The 19,480-nt window shown below is 37.1% G+C and overlaps 1 protein-coding gene across 2 annotated transcripts in view; it reads right to left on the reverse strand.

Moving 5' to 3' along the window:
- Nucleotides 1-4,277: 4,277 nt before the first annotated feature.
- LOC149538429 (auxin response factor 12-like) overlaps nucleotides 4,278-19,480 on the reverse strand; it is a 230,903-nt gene continuing 215,700 nt past the window's right edge. For both annotated transcript variants that reach the window (XM_089799761.1, XM_089799760.1), the window contains exons 12-14: nucleotides 5,221-6,377; nucleotides 4,930-5,117; nucleotides 4,278-4,800 (exon numbers count right to left, since the gene is read on the reverse strand). In XM_089799761.1, the coding sequence (XP_089655887.1) occupies nucleotides 4,623-4,800; nucleotides 4,930-5,117; nucleotides 5,221-6,377 (1,523 nt within the window). In that variant the 3' untranslated portion in view covers nucleotides 4,278-4,622. The remainder of the gene's footprint in view (nucleotides 4,801-4,929; nucleotides 5,118-5,220; nucleotides 6,378-19,480) is intronic.

A 19,480-nucleotide genomic window follows, 5' to 3' on the forward strand; every position in this document is an offset into this window, starting at 1 on the left:
TTTGGGGAAGGTTATCCACCCCATGTCTGTTGGGGTATTTGGAAGGAGAGAAATAATAGGGTGTTCAAGAATGAAGAAAGAAGTGAGGAGGTTGTTGTGGACAAGATCTACAGACTTATGGTTGAGAATATGAGTTGCAGTAAGTGGAAAAAACTGGCATTCCCCCCTAGCGTGTTGGATGTCAAAGTGGCCAAGGGCTAGAACTTGGAGGAGTGGATAATGGAAACTGATAATTCCAATCTGTTGGCTAAGAAAAAGACATGATGGAAACCCTTGCCTGCGAATTGGGTTAAGCTCAATTTTGATGGTGCTGCCAGAAAGGAGGGTTCGACAGGAAGAGGTACAATCAGGGATAGTAAGGGCAGGATGCTATTGGCAAATTCTAGACAGCTAGGCAAAGTGTAACAATATTGCGGAAATGGCCCTTTATCGAGGTTTAAAATTAGTGATAAGTGTGGGATGGAGAAATGTGGAGATTGAAGGTGATTAAAAAATCATTATAAAAATTGTTAAAGGTAACATGAGGGAAGGATGGGCCATTAAAAGTGTGATAGAAGACATCAGACACTTACTAGTTATTTTAAACAGGTTCGATTTGAATCATATTTTTCAAAAGGGAAACAACGTGACAGATGGAATGGCAACATTAGGCCTAAATGTGAAGGGACTAAGATGTTGGAGGGAATTAAATGCCTTGCCAAATCTAGTAAGAGATTTAGTGAATCAAGAAATTAAGCATGATGAATCCTAGTTGGAGAATTATTTTAAATTTTTGCAACCTGCTATTGAGTTGGCAGATAGGACAAAGTCATGAAGGACAGATGGCAAGGAGGGATGGAAATGGTATTGGTAATAATAAATTCGCATGGCCCAAAAAAGGAAGAATTTTGAAGTTTGAGATGAAAGGTTTTTTAATGATTTTCTTATGCGCGTTCTCATACGCCAGGATGAGAAAAGATTCAAATTTTAAATGGTTAGTGTGTATTGGGAATTATGGAAAAAATTGGGAGAAAGATAAAGGCGATCCACACGTGACATTAATTTCTACAAGGGACACCACTATAATTTCTAACAATAATGTTCATTATGTTCGCCTAGGGGATTTTATTTTTCTACCTAAGTGTGAAGTCATTCTTAGCAAGTGTTTCTGGGTTTGGAAGGAGAAGACAGGCTTAGGGAAAATTGCAAAGATGGGTGGCGACCTTATGCATATTGAGCCATCCAAAGGAGAATGCTAGGAAGCCATTGGTGTAGTACATGCTGAAAGATTCCGTATATGGAGGCACTAAATGGGCACGATGAAAATTGTTCTTTGCAATTTTGCAATTCCTGGGAGGAGCGAATAGTCGCAATAAATGGCATCTCGTTTCACATCTCCGAGGAAGTCATCTCTCTGGTGACAGGTTTGACTATTAAAGAAAGGAAATTGCAAAAGGTGACAAGGGTGGCCGACAAAGAGAATCTGCAGCTCTTCTTTTTGGATGGGAACGAACCTATTCAACATAGAGGTGGTTTTATGCGAGAGAAGCGCCTTGAGCCATGGAATGAGGTTTGTTTGATGTTGATGAAGTACTTAACTCTAGAAGGGAGGTATGGTGTTTGTTATTACTACCACTTTCCTCTCCTAAACCATTTTCACCACTGTGATTTTATTTCCATTCCGTTCTTTCTATTGGATGATTTAGTGGATATGGTTACTGATGTAAAGGAAAAAATGAGGAAGGGTGTTAATTTTACCATTTTACATCAAGGGGTAATGTTTCGGCTGTATCAATTTCGCCTTGCCCTAGTCCCCCTTAAGACCGTGGAGATTGATATTCCTGCCCACCCTAACCACCGAACCCAACTGGTTCCCCTTAGGATGACGAGTCCCAGAGCCCCTACCCCACAACCTTCACCTAGTGGGTTCCCTGTGGAATTGAAGCCCACCCCCTCGAGAAAGAAAGGGAGACAAGATAAAGGGAAAGAGAAGGAACCAGAGGAGTCGAAGGATGAGGGGAGAGGGGGTAGGAGGAGGTCAAGAAGAATAGCAAAGTCTAATGGTAAGAGAAAGCTAAAAGCTGGGGCCTCGAAAGAGGAGTTGGACTTGGAGGACACAAGCCATCCCAAATGAAGGATGAAAGAGAAGGCATCAAATTTTGGGGAGGGGAGAATGGAGGAAGAGGAGGTTTCAAATTCCTCCCGATCTGGCTTAGGAGGGATGAAGGAGAAGGAAATGTCCCATGTTTCGGCCACCATTGGGTTGGGGTGTGTGGACTTAACTAGGGACCAGTTCCCTAAAACGATGGATAGAGTGTCCTCCCCAATTACAATTCCCCCCCCCATTAGGGTTTCTTCCAAGGATAACACTAACCCCTCGAATGTGCAAGATGTTACTATGGTGCAGGCGGACGACGTTCCTAGTGACATGCAAGAGGTCACTGTGGAGATCAAGAAGATGAATGGCAATGAAGTGTGGCAAATAATTCATGTGTTGGAAGAAAGAATGCATCTTTTGACAAAATTCACTATCAAAGTGACACATGCAATTGCCACCACTCTTCACCTACTTAAAGATATGGAGGGAGATTTGCTAAAGGAGGACTCCAAAATGTTGTTTGACTTCCTCGCGGAAGATTGGGCAAACATCCTCCTAGGGATGAAAGAGGCTAAGAAGCCTTAATGGCTCTCTCCTAATTTTTTATGTTGTTTATCTGCTAGTTGTTGAACTTGGTTGGGTTTAAGGTTGTTATGCCTTTGTTTATATATTTACATTGCTTTTCTAGTTTTAATACAAGCAATTTGTATGTTAGGCATGTTGATACTCTTTTAGTTATATTTCCAAACTATATGTTTTTGTTTTCTAAGTGGTAAGGGGTAGTTTTGGTTGTTGGTTATCTACTGGTAGTTGTCTAGTTTGACTATTTAAGGGCCAGCTCCCTAGTTTTGGCTGCTTATAATTCAAAAACAAGGTGAAGGTACAACATAGACACAATTTTGCCAAGTGTTGCATAATGTGTGAAATGCAAAACCAAGGGGCGAAGATCGGAGCTCTTGATGATTTGCACAAACAAACAAGTTACATCAAATGAAAATGAAGAATTTCACAACTCAATGTATCCATTTGCTATCAATGATTTAGTCAAACTACACAATAAAAGAATGTTGAAATTGTTAAATTGTCCGATCACAATAAGCACAATAAACAACACCAAGAGCATAATACAAAATGGAACTAGTGATGAACAACCCGAAAAATAAGTACTACTTTGCAGAAGTCAATGCTTCATTATCATGATGAATAGATGGACACAAGCTTGTAATTGGGGCTCTTGGTGAAGTAATTGACATTGTTTAGTCTTAATTTCAAACCACTTAATGTTTCAATCTATGATATAATAAAGAGTGACAATTACAACAGGCACCCATGAAACCAACATGACCCCAAAATTATACCACTCAATGGTCTTCAAAATAATTATTCGGAACAAATTATTTATTTCTTCCAACATTTTCCTCCCTCATATTTATTATGAAAAGAAAAAAACACATCTTGCTAACAGCCTAATTATTGCACCTCGTTAGTGCTAGTATTTAAAAAATTTATTAGACTCTTAATTTTATTGTATGTCATTCATTCTAGGTGTTAAGCTGCAATTGCAAAGCCTTGAAGTTTCACACATGTAAGGGCATTATCTTAATTTTCTAAATAGTCAAACGTGGAGTGTCCCTTAATTCCAAAAAGAAAATATGAAATCATATGAAGTATTTCACAAGCCAATTTCTAACTTCTCACAACTAATGCATTGGATCAAATAAATTGAGTTCGTGGGGGCTTCTATTCTCTGAAAGCATTGTTAATTGGGCGATTTCTATTTATTAATCGTTTTCCAAATTCAATTGATGTCTAGGCCAGTAGTTTGAGCCAAAACTGTCTCTCTAGCCATGTATTGTCTACCTTTCTTGTAGTCCAGAAGAACAAAAACTAGCACAAAGATACTAATAAATTATGGGGGCAGACTGTCCATCTCCTCCATATGTTTACGCAGGTTTAATTCTTCAGCCTAGCAAGTTGTACAAAGGGAAGTCATATGTTGTTTGCCAACATTAGTTACTGGTGACTCTGCTTGAGACTAGCTACGGTGTATTGAAAAGTGGCCTTCCAGGATGAGACTACTAATACCAGGAAAATGCATTCTTATTATGAAAAAACAAGTGTAAATATATTTATAAATAGAAATAGTCTTCCAGAATACCTGGAGAAAATGTCGATATGATGTATTTAAAGGACACCAAAATTAGGAATTGGGACTTTATAAAGGAATAAGCTATTGAGATAATTAAGGTTATGTTGTTTCGATTATTACACAAGCAAGTACAAATTGTTAAGCATGTCAACTTTTTAACCAAACAAGACGGCTACTCAAAGCAAGTGCTGAGAATATTGGTCACTTTGCCAAACAAAACTAGCAATGAATGTGATTAAAGTCGTCCCTTTTAACCCGAAGAAATGGTAATAAAAAAAACACTTGCAATCGTTGGCAAACACAGCTCAAACATACATAGTGCCTTGTTCGGATAAGAAATGGTTTAGCATTCCCTTGGATATATTCAATAGTGATCTTACAACAGATAGCGATGCCTTAATATTCGAGGGATCCCATGGTGTAAGGTTCATGCCTGCTGATAGACTCCTCTGCACTGCTACTTGTTAGTCGTTTGGCCGGATTAGAGCTCAAGAGCACCATGCCTTCTTGGCTCATCTGCAGGACTTCTGGAGGAGACAGTACTTTAATGAACCGAACATTATTTATAAATTCCCTGAAAGCACAGCATTCAGCCCGAGAATTTAAAGTCAGTATCCTGAGACTAGATTAAATTGAGAAAACAAACAAAGAGCTGTTTTCTCTAGATGCTAAAAACAATTAAAAAAGAGATGAGACAGCATACTCCCAAGGGTCATCTCCGAGGAGAAGGACATCATTTTCCTTGTCAACAAATACAAGCTGCCAGCCTGATCTAGAGTCCTCAAGCACACCTTCCAAGCCAAACATGCGTGCAAGTTCACTCCGCAAATCTGGATAACTCCTGAAGCGCATAACATCTAATGATCTCCCAACTGAACCTAGCTTGTAAACCTGTAAATGCACCCAAATTTATTCAAGTGAAAAGTATAACTACAAAACATCAAGGATTCACCTGCAGGAGATTTGTTGCAGGAGTGTATAAATATACACTGACCTTTGTAAAAGTTCTTGTGCACGGATTCACCTGCAGAAGATTTGTTGCACATTCTGAAAAATCACCTTCTTCTAAGCCCCTCGAGGAAACAGCACTCGAGTGTGATACGAAATTGGAGCTAGTGGGACAAGTGCTGAGTAGGTTAGTGGCTGATAATATGTTGCATGGATCAGGACTATTGCTAGCATTTTTTAATTCTGTGTTAGATATAACTGAGGATGGCGTGTCAACATTGAAACCAGAGAGAAATGAACTTTGTGAGTCCGGCTGATTTCTCTCCTGTCCAGAAGAACAAACCTCAAATGTGAATTGAGGCATTAGCACAGAATGTGGTGAAATATTGGATTGTGATACAGGTTGTGATGGGTGACTTGAATATGGGGATACTTCTCCTGTAGAAAAATACTGAACTGGTTGATTATTAGATAACCTCTTAGGGGAGGACCACGGTGCAGGAAATGTTTGTCTATCCTCAAAAGCACCAGGCCCTGGAAGAATGCCACAGGGTTGCTGCAAGACTGTCTGACATGTCTTGGGAAGCATCATGCTATATGTACTTTCTTCTGAACCTAAACACCCCAAAATTCTTTGACGAGGTGATGAAGAATCTCTAGTTGAATCAAGATTTGTACAGGAATTTGCTACAACTGGTTTTGACTTTATAGATGATTTCAAACTTGAGGTGGACTTATGTGGAGACAATGGGAGCGGTGGCGAAGTACCAATAACATTTGGAACATGAAACATTTGTTGCTGATAGAATTGTTGCTCAAATGATGGTTTTTGTTCTTTCAAAGAGTGCTGTAGTGATGCATGGTGCAGTTGCTGCATAAAGTGTTCATGTGGCAGTTGATGCTGTAAATTTTTTACTTGCTCATGAAGAAGGTGCTCCTGAGGATTCTGTGACTGTTGAATGGCATTCTTCTGCAGCTGTGGCTTCAATCCATTTTGAAATTCTTGAGATCTCATAAGCTGCAACTGTGGAAACTGTAAAAGTTGTTTAGAGGGCACAAAACTCATATCATGTGAGGCTACTGTCTTTGTTTCTTGGTACATTTCTGGTTGAAATCCTTGTAGAAAAGAATCAGAGCTTGGTTTGATCCGCATCCATGGATCTATATTCAATGAGGACTGAAAATTTCGCTCGCCGTTTACTCCTGTCATCCACATGAAGAAAATCTTGATCACATCTTAATCATTTAAATATTTTGCAGATGAAGAAGAAAAATATCTAAGCATCATTATCTTTGAGAGTTCAATAAACATTTAATAAGATGCAATGCACTTCAACACACAAATTCGAATTTGGAATTTGGGAAAATTCCAGAAGTGTGAAAATGAGAGTTTTCATCATTTTTAAAAGCAAAATGCACTTTTCATGGCATATATATGGACAAATGTGCAATAACAAGCCATAATATGCATGAAAATAGCAAGATAAGCATGAATTGATGAGCAAGTTTGAAAATGTCCACTTACTTGGAGGTTAAAGAGCCAAAATAGCAAGTTTTGTAGACTTGAAGACCAATTCTTTCTCAAATCCGAATTTTCAAACAACTTTTTGACTTTTTTCGTACTTGCATATAATGGACATTCAATGGTCGAATTTGACATGAGAAGGCCAAAAATGTGGCCTCCAAAGACAAGAGCACGCATTTAAAACTAAAAAACAATCCCTCTTAATCAAAGGTATGGGCTGTAAATGCATTTTTTTGAGTTTTTTGAACAAAACATGAGTTTTTTATGCAAAAATTTGGGCCGTCTTTGCAGAAACGTGGCAAGAAAATGCATGTTTTTGAGTCATTTTTGACTTGTGAATGCAAAAACGACTTTCCCAAATGGATATACATGGATCCAAATGCAAAAAAGAGACTCCAAAATGCAAAAAAGTGGATAAAAACCCCAATTTTCTGGGCATTTTTAGCAAAAACGTGATTCACAAAAGACATGAAATGAATTCGTTTTTGACTTCTAAGTGCGAAAACGTGAGTCAAGATGTATTACAAATGATTGAAGATGCAAAAACTCCTCTTTTCCTTGCAAAAATGTGATTTAAATCACTCAAAATGGATTTATTTGAAAAATTTTCCAAAACTGTGCTCTTGGAAGGAGCTTGAAAAATTGCTTTTTATAGCAAGATAAATCCATTTTCAATGTTAGAAAATCCATGGCTAAGCAAAAACAACCCTATTGGAGAAGATCTCATGCAAAACCATCAAGTAAATCTCTCACAATGATCAAAATTGGTTTCTTGGAGGGCTAAAACATGTTCTTCAAAAATGAACTTTTTGAGTGTCATTGCATATATTAAAACATGTCTTTTAATCAAAATTGGACCTTTTTGGGTCACTTACATATTTTAAAACATGCATTTCTTCAAAATCACACTTTTTGGACGCCATTACATGTTCTAAAATGTGCTCATAGGCAAAAACAGACCTTTTGGGGAAGGAAGTATATTTTAAAATACATCTCACTTTTTAGATGTAAACGCATAAAAACTTCACTTTTGATGCAATAGCATCAAAAAGGTCCACTTATGACAGGCTTTTGATGTAATGACATCAAAAAGGTCCACCAAAATGAACTTTATATGCAGTGACATGTAAAATGTACACTTTTGATGGATTTGACATGTTCTTGCATATAAAATGTCCACTTTTGAAGACTTTAAGTCATTTAATTCACTTAAAATTATAAAAATGTTACAAAATGGGCCATAAACAATATTTATTTATCATATTTAAAAATATAACATATAAACATCATTTAAAAAGTAACATTTAAATAAGCATTTGATTTAAAAATGCAAAATTAAACTGAAACTATATGGTTATATAGTTACTTTAAGTGAAAAATTAAAAAATAACTCATCTTAAAATTATAACATTAAGTGCACTATAGTCACTTTAAGTTAAAAATTTGAAGTTAAAGTAACTTAAAAACATAACAAAAAGTGAAATAAATTATATTCTTCAAAAAGTGAATGTCAAATTAGAAATATAACATGATATTTTTTATTCCTGCTGTTGCACCAAAAAGGTCCACTTTTGAGGCACTAAAATGGACATAACTCTTGACTGACAACTCCGATTGATCTCTACGTTAGACTGAATCAAAGGGGAAATTGAAAGGCATGACATAAGCAAAACCAAAGGACTAAAAACCAACAAACGCAAATTAAAAAACAAAAAACAGATAATGAAGGCTTCAAAAATCAAGCAAAGGCTCAACAGAAAGCAAAACGAAAAAGACTTGATGAAGGCCTTCGGTAAAAGGATTCATTATATCAATTGGTATTGATTGGTTGATCAATAGTAACCAATTAAAGAATGAATTGAACTCAGAGAAATGCGAAACTAAGTTGAAATTGTTTCGTACTATTACCTGCATTTTGTGGTGACAAAATGCAGGACAACAGTGCCAAAAAACTGTTGGGTGGATATTTTGCAATCAACAGTTTTGGATAAAAATCCAATCACAAAATAGTTAAGTTAATCTTACTTTTAGGAGTCTTTGTGCCCTAATTGTAAAGTTTTTTCATATATAAGAATGACTGGACTTCGAGCCAAACGGTAAATTTTCAGCTAACCTTTGAGTTAGTGAAGGTTTATCGGTATCACTGTTTCAAGCTTTTGATAGAAGTGTAGTTAGACATTCACTCTGCCCATTACTCACTCCATGAGTAAATAGATTCTTTCTTGAAAGTTAAGAAGAAAGGATATTGGTAACACCCTGTTTATAAAATCTCTTGACTTCTTGCTTACTTTGAGTTGATCCAAGGAACGGCGAGAAGGGGGAGCCTTCCTTTTAATGTAGGAGAGACTCTGTCTCACATGTTGTGGCTGGTCATCCTATTTTGCGACTTGATTTTTATCCAAAACTGTCAGTTGCAAAATATCCACCCAACAGAGTATACATATTTAATACTCAAGTAAACAGGAACAAAATATGGAGAACATAATAATTTAGATAGAACACATAACATAGTCCAATGGCAAAAGGATATATCATTGCATTTTCGGTATAAGTGTATATCCTCAATACACATGACTTGTTTTGAACCGCATACATATAGTGCCAAAGATTAAGCTTGTTAACCATCAACAACTAAAAAACCTTTGGAACAAATGTTTCATTTCATCACCGAGTACTACTTAGTTTTCAAAGTATTATGTGATTAGAGGAAATTGACGGAGCGATGATGGTGACTAGGGTTTAGAGGACAGCAAAATGGAAGATGCAAAGAATCCTTTACAAGGCGTGGTGGTGCCTGAAGCGGGCAATGCCTCCCATGGCGACCACATGGTTAGGCCTAGGAGCTTTTGAAAAGAGTAGGGGATAATCATCCAGATGATTGATTAACATGGGTCAATGATTTCACTCAAGAAACTACATAGTTAAATCCTGATAGCAATATCACCATCCAAAGGATTTTTAGAAGAATAATGCTCCAATAAGGGGACATGGCCGAAAACAACGGGGTAAAGGGAGGCTTAAAGCCATTGGATGGAAGGGCTGGGGATAAGCCCGCAACTGTAGACAATCGGGTTATTGATGTTTGCATAGAATTAGAGGAATGGAAGGAAAGCATTTGGGAGCTTAAGGGAAAAGCATTTTTTATAAAATGAGGTGGAGGATGACCTACGTACAAAAGAATCAAGAAATTGGTAGACAACAACTAGGACAAGTAGTTTTCATTAATATTGCTTTCGAATGACTTTTTTTGGTCATGGCTAGTAACATTAGGGAGAAACAATGGATAATGTTCAATGGTCCATTTATGATGGGAGGGATAGGGGATTTTATGAAGGATTGGATTCTAAATTTTCACCCTAAGAAAGCATCAATAGAGGAGGTACCAATATGGATAAGGATGTACAATCTCCCACAAGTATTGGTGTGAAGAAATATTAAAGACTTTGGGGAATAAGCTAAGGAAATTCATCAATGCTAATAAAGCAGTAGTAAAAAAAAGACTTTAGTATGTATGCGAGGATTTGCATCTTGTGAAGGCCTCACCCAACCTTTACTATATGCTATTGAGATTAGAACTAGTGAAGGATACTGATGGCAGGAATTAGAAGTGGAGGAGATAATGGAGAAGTGGGGAAAGTGTAAGGAATGGAGTTTCATTCACTGGAAGAATGCTTGAGTTATAAGAAGGCAAAGGCTTAGAAAGAGAGAGAATGGAGTCAATGGACACTCTTTTAACAAAGATGACAAACAACCAGACACAGGAGGGCTTTGTAGTGACAAAGGAGACTACGCATGATCCTCAAAATGAGGGAGAGGCAGGTACTGCTCATGTTGTTTCTATGGGCGAGCCAAGTAATGAAGGTTTGCAGGCTCGGGTTGGGGATGAAATTCCAAGAGAAGTAAATATGGATAAAGTCAACGATGAGATAACTGGGTGAGTAATGGGGAGCCAAAAGGAAGTATAGTGCCATATGCAAATATTTGGGAGGTGAACATAGTGGAAGGGTAGGAGATAGTGTTAATACTCCAAATCATTTGGAAGGGGATTTTTAGTAGCAAGCATTTCTACAGACCAAGAAGTACCTCAAAAGGATTTAGCTTTAGAAGTGGGTAAAGAGGAAATTACTGATCCTCTAGAGAACACTACTATGACTACTGGGGTGGAATGACCTAATGCTGCAAGTCATATGGATTTGTTGGGTGTCTTTGAGATAACTGGGTGAGTAATGGGCAGCCAAAAGGAAGTATAGTGCCATATGCAAATATTTGGGAGGTGAACATAGTGGAAGGGTAGGAGATAGTGTTAATACTCCAAATCATTTGGAAGGGGATTTTTAGTAGCAAGCATTTCTACAGACCAAGAAGTACCTCAAAAGGATTTAGCTTTAGAAGTGGGTAAAGAGGAAATTACTGATCCTCTAGAGAACACTACTATGACTACTGGGGTGGAATGACCTAATGCTGCAAGTCATATGGATTTGTTGGGTGTCTTTGGTAAAGAGGAAAGTTGAATCAGGGAGGAAATTTTCAAAGACATTCATATGTTTCCGATGTGTGAGGAGGCTAGTAAGAGATGAGAAGAGCTGAATGGGAGGGCCAGAAAAACTTTCAAGACTTCACAAAGGATGAATTGGGGCTTACAAATGGTGAAGGAATCATAGAGAATAGAACAATTAACAAGACTAAGTCCAAACAGTAGAAGGCAAAGACACAAGGTCAGCATACAAGGGGGCAAAAATCGGTTCAAGAGTTGCTAGAAGAGGTGGGCAAGAAAGAGGGCCAAAGCAAACGTAGATTGGAAAGAGAATAGTTTTCTATCGGGGTACAATGAGGTTCCTCATATGGAATGTCAAGGGCTGCAATGCCCCTAACAAAGGTTAGCTGATCAAAAGACGTTTTGACTGGACAAACCCAGAAGTACTATGTTTGCAAGAGACCAAACTAGATCAAGAAAGAACATAAAAGTTTCTTGGAGTTTGCTAGAGGTGATCGGGTTGTATTATGGGAGTAGATGGTGCCTCTAGTAGCCTTGGTATTCTTTGGAACACAAGGATAACCAAAGTGGTGGGGACCTCATAGGAAAGAAATTGAAAACTTGCCAAAGTTAATTTCTTTCAGTTAGGGATATCTCCTCTTTTATTAATATCTACGGTCCAACCGAAATAGAGAAGAAGAGAGAGGTTTGGAATAGGCTAACATATGTCTTGAGCGGTTTGGATTTGGGGACTGCTGTCATTGTTGGAGACTTTAATGCTACATTGGGGATGTCAAAGAAGTGGGGCGGGAGAGGAATGTTGACTAGGACTCAAGTGGATTTTCCATAACTTTGTCAATAGCAACGGTTTGTGGGAAGTAAAGTCAAAAAATGGTGTCTTCACATGGGCAAATAGGTGATTCAGGTGTTCTACCATTGGTGAGTGCTTGGATATATTCTTCTCAGTTGGGAGATGGAGAACTTTTCCTGTGATTTTTGAAGCTCACATCCTCTCGATTACTAGTTTAGACCACTTTCAAGTGGCAACAAATTTGTACAAAGATGCTATTCCAGTCAGATGCCCTTTCAAGGTAGAAAACCTCTGGTTTGGGAAATTGGCTTCTGTGAAATGGAATCCACATGTTGGTAAAATGCACAAAGAATTGAAGGTAATTAAAGTTCTTAGTTTTTTAAAAGATTGCAACTTATCAACCAAAACCTTAAAAGGTGGAATGGGGAGCATTTTAAGGATATTTTTGCTGATAAAAAATTCATGAGGGACAACTTGATGCCTTGAACAAAAGGTAATAAGGGAGGGTATGGATGATTTGGACTATTTAATAGAGAAAGATTAGAAACACAGTATGGTGAAATCCTCCGAAGAGAAGAGGTATATTGGAAACATAAATTTAACAAGGGTTGGCTTGAAGTAGGTGATCAAAATACAATTCTTTTCCACATCTTTTTTCAAGCTCGAAAATTTGTCAACTGTATTTCTTCAATCAAATTGGAAGATTGTTCTACATCTTTGGATTTAGATGTCGTTAATGGGGAAGCGATTTTCTCAAACTTATGGATGGCAAATGGAAATAATGTCGAGGAGAACTATTATGAAATTTTTGATGCTATCTCTTCTATTATCTCGAAGGATAACAATCGAATGTTGTTGGAACCAGTCCAAATGAAAAGCTCAAGAAGGTTGTTTTTGGTTCAGGTGGGGGCAAGGCACCCGACACAGATGGCATCCAAGCCTTTTCAAAAAGGCTGGGATACACTGAAAGATCTTGGATTTGTTGAGGAATCCAAATTTTGTGGTTTTGTACTGAAGGATTTTAACAATACTATGGTCGTCTTGATACCAAAGAAGGAGAAGGTTGAAAACTTTGAGGAGTTTAGACCCATTTCTTTATGTAACATAATGTATGAAATCATTACTAAGCTGACAGCTAATGAATTACAAAGGTTGTAGATAAGCTTATTTCTCCTAAACAGAGTGGATTCACACCTAATAGAAGCATTGTTGAAGGAATTATAATAGCACATGAGGTGGTTCACTCAATCAAAATTGGGAGAATGAAAATGTCCCTAAAATTAGATATTAGGAAGGCATATGATAGGGTGAACAAAGATTTTATACACAGAGTTTTGAAGATTTTAGGTTTGGTTGTTGGATGGGTTGATTGTATAAGGAATGACAATTGATTATCGAGTTTCAATCATTGTTAATGGGAATCGAAAAAGTTTTTTCATACATCAAGTGGGTTGCACCAAGCTGATCCGGTTTCTCCGTTTCTTTTCATTTGATGGATGAAGTTCTTGGTATGATGATTCCTAGGAAGAGATCCCAAGCAAAGTTGAAAGGGGTGGAGATTGCTAGAGGGATTGATCCATCTTCGCACGCCCAAATCGCATATGATACTTTCTTGATGGGAGAAGCCACTATGCGTGAGGCTAGATTAATGAAAAGAGTTATAGACTTGTATAGTCAGGCATCAGGCCAATGCATAAATTGGCAAAAGTTAGCGATCATTTTTAACACTGAAGAGAATGCACGAAGAGAAATAGCTAGAGTATTTGGAGCGAGGATTGGCAAGCTCCTAGGTAAGTTTCTTGGAATTCCTCTTCTCGCAGGGGCATGGAAATCTCATCTTTGGAAGGACCTAATTGACAGTTGTTCGGGAGAATGGATGGATGAAAAGGTAGATGGCTAGAACTGGCTGGTTGGATATTTATATTGAAAACTGTCATCTCTACAATGCCACTTTATTCTATAATATTGTTGTCCTCAATTTTGACATCATAAAATTGAGGCAACCCTATGAAATTTTCTCATCTATTCGTAGGCGCATCCTCTTTGTTTTACTGCATCGATAAAGCATCATACAAACACTTCGTTATCCCTGAATTGTGTTTTGCGTTGCTCTAGTTGTGCAAAAAACCAAAGCTAGCTTCAAAAATGTCTATCTTAACCAAAGAAGTGGGAACTCAATTATTAGATTATTGGGAAAGAGATCCCTCTTCTTCCAAAGGTTGGAAATGGAAAAGCTTTAACAACTTAGACATCCACCAAGCTGATTTATCTCTCTTTGTAAATAGCTTATCAACTAGATCCTTCTCTCCAACCTCGGCCAAGGACAAGCTTATTTGGACTGGGTCTAAAACAAATAAATATAACACCAAGGATGGTTACAATTACCTCTTACAATGCAGGAAACAAACCATGAAAGCTCTTCCAATTAACCTTTGCTGGAATCAACTAAGCTTTCTTAAAGCAAGTATTTTCACATGGCTAGCATTTCAAAACAAAGTCTTAACTACTCATAAAATTAAAAGAATCGGGTATCTTGGCCCATCAAGCTGCCCTTTATGTAAAGCAGAGGAAGAAACCCCAAATCATATTTTCTTACATTGCAACTTTTCTCATCAAATTTGGAATTGGTTTTATAAGAAAATGAATTTATCTATGGTCCATCTAGAAACTATTCAGCAACACCAGCTTGGCCTAAATTCAACTATAAAAACATTTTCCAAGGACTTTGGATCTGTAAAAAACCTATGTTCACTTCTGCTAGTCTTAGTCAGCCAAAGGACGAGTTTCTCTTTTTTCGCTTTGAAATATATATTTATTTTTTTGAGTTTTTCAGATAATATAAAAGATGCAAGGAAAAGTTAAGAATATAAAAACACACTCCAGAAATTACTTAGAATTTAATGATGAAATAAAGGCAAGTGTAATGATCAATTTCACAATCTAGTCTTTCCAATTTTTTATTATCAAAGAACCTGATTGCTGCAACTACTGCCGGTTTGAAAGGGCATTCAGAATGCATTGATTGGGGCTCCACAGACGACGTCAGCTACTCCCAATTTCATTCGCAATTCCCACAATCTAAAGATTCAATGCCAATCAGCCAATTTCCAATATCGAATAGCACTAGTAGGCGGAATGACGGATGTCTTAAGTCAACTGATTTTTGCAGGATGTTCACGTGGTTTGCAGGATGTGAATGCACGTGAATTTGCAGAATCTGGATGTCATCCCTTGCCAACCATATGTTACTGCCCAATTGATTGAGACGTGATTTGATGACCCCACTATAATTTATGGGCACACGTGTTTCCAGAAAGCGCAACCACAGATGGTACTAAGACCAAACAAATTCCCTCCAAATGCAAACAACTTAATTTCAGTAGCAATCGATTTGCTTTCAGAATACCAATCTCCTTAACACAGTAATTACAGTCGGAGATTTTTAATAACTATTTACCTCAACACAATTGTTAATGAGAATCTCATAAATTTTTTTAAAGATGATCTCTCCTCCACAAAAAGCTGCATTTATAATACTAATTGAGCCATCCAACTTCACTCTCACACTTTCCGCTTAAAAGGAAACTTTATAATATAAAGTTATGACACCTTATTATATAAAGTACTATGCTTATTAAAAGTGAAGTAAATAATCATTAAGCTGACAAGCTCACCAATAAAAAAACTTTAATAAAGAAATCCCAGAGAGAGATCAAATATCTAGAACTAGAGGACCATCTTGCCTAACTGCTCAATCCAAAAATAGCAACTAACCAAGAGTGACTTACTAAAAATAGTAAGTCCAAAAATAGCAATCTCACAACAAAGACCCCCAAAACCAAACATCAGCTCACGAGGGTCACGATAATGAGCTGACAAACCGACACTCCGAAGACCTACTAAATCGGGGACATTACAGGATCATATCCCCTTCCATCATAGTTTGGGAAATATGGAAGGAGAGAAATAGAAGGATCTTCGAAGATAAGGAAATGACATGCAAGCAATTGAGCCAAAAAATTGAAGCATTAATTATTGAAAACTTAAATAGCAAATTACATCATACCAACATTCAAATGTCATCTTGGGATGGATCCATGCAAAATAGATGGATTGGACTCCGAATCCCCTCCTTTAGGGGTAAAGGCAAAATTTCTAATACAATGCTTCGATTGAATTGCAAATGGACCCCTCCATAACCAGGTCTTAACTTTGATGGAGCATCGAGAGGTAATCCAGACATTACAAGCATAGGTGGATGTATTAGGGATGAACCAGGTAACATATTAGTTGAATTCTCTCAACATATAGATAATTCAACAAATAATATAGCAGAATTCCAAGCCCTCATGGAAGGTCTATTGTTATGCATACAATACAATTTTCTAATGCATTACGTAATCAATTCACTCTTAATTGGATACTGACCAAATTTCTCAACTTGGCTCTTGATCGAACAGGGGCATTGGAATCAGTGACATACAACCACATCTTTAGGGAAGGTAATTCTATGGTTGACTCGTTGGCCAACCAAGGTGTTGACGGCATTGAAAAATTACAAAGGTATTTATAGCTCTCCCGTACTCTTCTGACACAATCATTCCCCTACCATCCTAGACCGTCATTTTCTCCTTTCTTTTCTTTGACCAAGCAAAGTTCCCCATTTCCCAAATTTGTCGAAATCTTTCTTGATCTTCTCAGCGAGATCATTGGGAACATGTGATCTCACATGTGACTAGGCACCCTCATCGGAGAAGAAGAAGCCTTGTCTATTTATCCAGGTCGATTTTTAGCTTTTTATCCCGCCTTAACTCCTTTTCTGTAAGTGGATCATGGATACATCCATCAAACTTTGAAGCAATTCTAGGCTCATGGCCTTTAATGAGCCGATTAAGGTGGAAAGAATCAGGTTAATGCTCAAGCAGCCGAACAAGGTAATAATCAAAGCGGTTTTGAGAGTTCTCGGGGAGCAATATATCCATTGCCCCAATCTATGGAGAACAAACTGCGACATAGTCGCCATGACTGCAACAATTGCTCGTCATGTCTACAAGGCTAATGTCACGGGTTTGGAGTTATGTGAGAAGGTATTCTCTTCTGACCTCCAAAACAGTCTTGATGAGGCTATTTGAAATATTAGAGAAGATCTTACTATTTCCCTAGTAACCAACAATGGTATGCTCTATGTAAGAGGTGAGGTGGTCCCAAACTATCCCATTATTTTCACAAAGGATAAGGAAGGATTCTGGGCAACCCGACCCATCTTTGAGAGACATTTGTGTTTTCTCGGAGTAATACAAACAAAGTTCTTATACAAATAGTTACAAGCTGATAGGATTTAGCATATATTACTACATACTACTTTTTCAATTAATCTTCTTGTCATACTAAAAAAGACCAATCATCCTGAGACATTATTATAATTATAAAAAACTGGTTATTGCTAACAACATCCATGTATCAAAATTATTTGATTTGGTTTCTGCTTGGCTTTCCCTTGTTGTGCAAATCTACAAGGTGCACTCATCATCTCCAATAACAAGTAAAGATCTTGGTTTTATTACTATGTCTCAAATATTGCAGGTATGCTGTCATTATTATGAAAGAGGGATTCCAACAGTTTTAATCAGAATTATCCAAGAGGAGGACTATTACTATTTCATCCCCTTGATGTTCCCTTCACCAAGCTATTGACACTATAGATATTAAAGAAAAAGGATTGTTGTAAGAAACCAAAGGTCATTGTTATTACAAAATATATGAGAAAGATGGTATGCCATTTGTTATCTTCAATCTGTAAAAGGAGGTATGCCTCCTTCAAGACCCTCATGAGGGCATTTGTATATCACACGGGACTTCGGTCCTGGGCCATACAGAGGGTTTTCTTGACCCCATTCTTTTTCCCCCAGTGCCTGCAGTTGAACGGGACATGCAAATCACTATGTGAAAACCCACTTCCAATAAAATATAAGTCCTAGCATTAATTTAAATGGACTTTTTCAATGCAATAACACGTTTTAATGTGTTAAGTCAGATTTTAATATGCTTTTGCATATTTAAAACTTATTAAATCAATGTAAGTGGCAAAATCTAACCCATTTACATATGGTGTTGCATGTATAAGTTTATTTTAATTATATTAATGCATTTAAATGGGGTTTTTCTAACCTATTGCATATATATCTTTTAAAATTACGACTTAATGGACAAAAAGCTAAAATACATGTTATAATAACATGTAAATGCACTACGTGGCAATTTTCAACCCAACTACATGTGTATACAATATTTAAAAACCCATTTCACTTAGCCTAAGCCAAAGTGCGTCTTTTGGCCCAACTACATGCATTTTAAAATGTGTTCTCATGTTTTAAAACTCAAACAAGGCAAAGTGGCGATTTTTTACCCAATTTCATGTCTTTCAAAAACGTGTAAATGGTCTCCAAAAGTGCGTCTAAGTAACTTGTAAAACCTTATAAGGCAAAATAGTGATTTTGGAGCACATTGCATGCATTATTATAAATGCATTTGCATCAAGAAATCTCGTTTTAAACTTGCAGCCTAAACCTTATAAGGCAAAATAGTGATTTTGGAGCACATTGCATGCATTATTATATATGCATTTGCATCAAGAAATCTCGTTTTAAACTTGCAGCCTACATTTGGAGGGGTTTTGGGCACATTTTTCACATGCAAATGCAACTAAAAAGTGTGTTTTTACTTCAAAACATGAGACTTTTTGATCAAACACCCAAAAGTGGCAATTTTTAGCCCAAAACCACATGTTTTTGCCTCCCAAAACTTCACTTTTTTGGGCGTTTTTCTCCAAAAACGGATTTTGCACCATTTAAATGCTCATATCTTGAGCATTTCTTGGTCGTTTTTTATGATTTAAGAGTCATTTTTGCCTAAAATCACCCAAAGAACAGATTGGACTACTAAAAAATGGAGTTTGTTGAGTGTTTTCCTCATTTCTCAACCCATCTAGGGCACGTTTTTGCTTAAAAACACCCCAGTTTTAAGCAATTTGCACCAAAAACAGCAAGTGAATGGATCAAGGTAAGTTTGAAAGCATTTCCTACCCTTCCTAGCTTGCATTCAAGTCTTCTAAATCATTTGATATGCTTTGGACACAATTTTTTAATGCATTTGCATATGGCATTGATTTGGTCAAAGTTGTTCCACATTCTGGGCATTGCATTTCTCTAACTATATCCACATGTCCAAATTCGACCCATGTAATGAGGATTTCAAAATCTATTTAAGTCTTGGTTTGGGCAAATCTAAAATTCGAACATCTCTTGGATATTTTCATATTTGCTCAAGATTTGGACAAGATTTTTGTCTTTCTCATTTTTGGTGGAGTGGAGGTAATTTTTCTTGCTTATTTTTTCTAAGGCATTTGTATATATTTTTGTTTGAATGATAATGCAAGTCACTGACATTTCCATTTTCAGATTTGTATGAATTTCATTCTTGAAGTTGTTCTTTCTATC

Source organism: Cupressus sempervirens, chromosome 9, assembly GCF_028749045.1.
Source record: "Cupressus sempervirens isolate cs-2001-9-10 chromosome 9, ASM2874904v1, whole genome shotgun sequence".
NCBI lineage: Eukaryota > Viridiplantae > Streptophyta > Pinopsida > Cupressales > Cupressaceae > Cupressus > Cupressus sempervirens.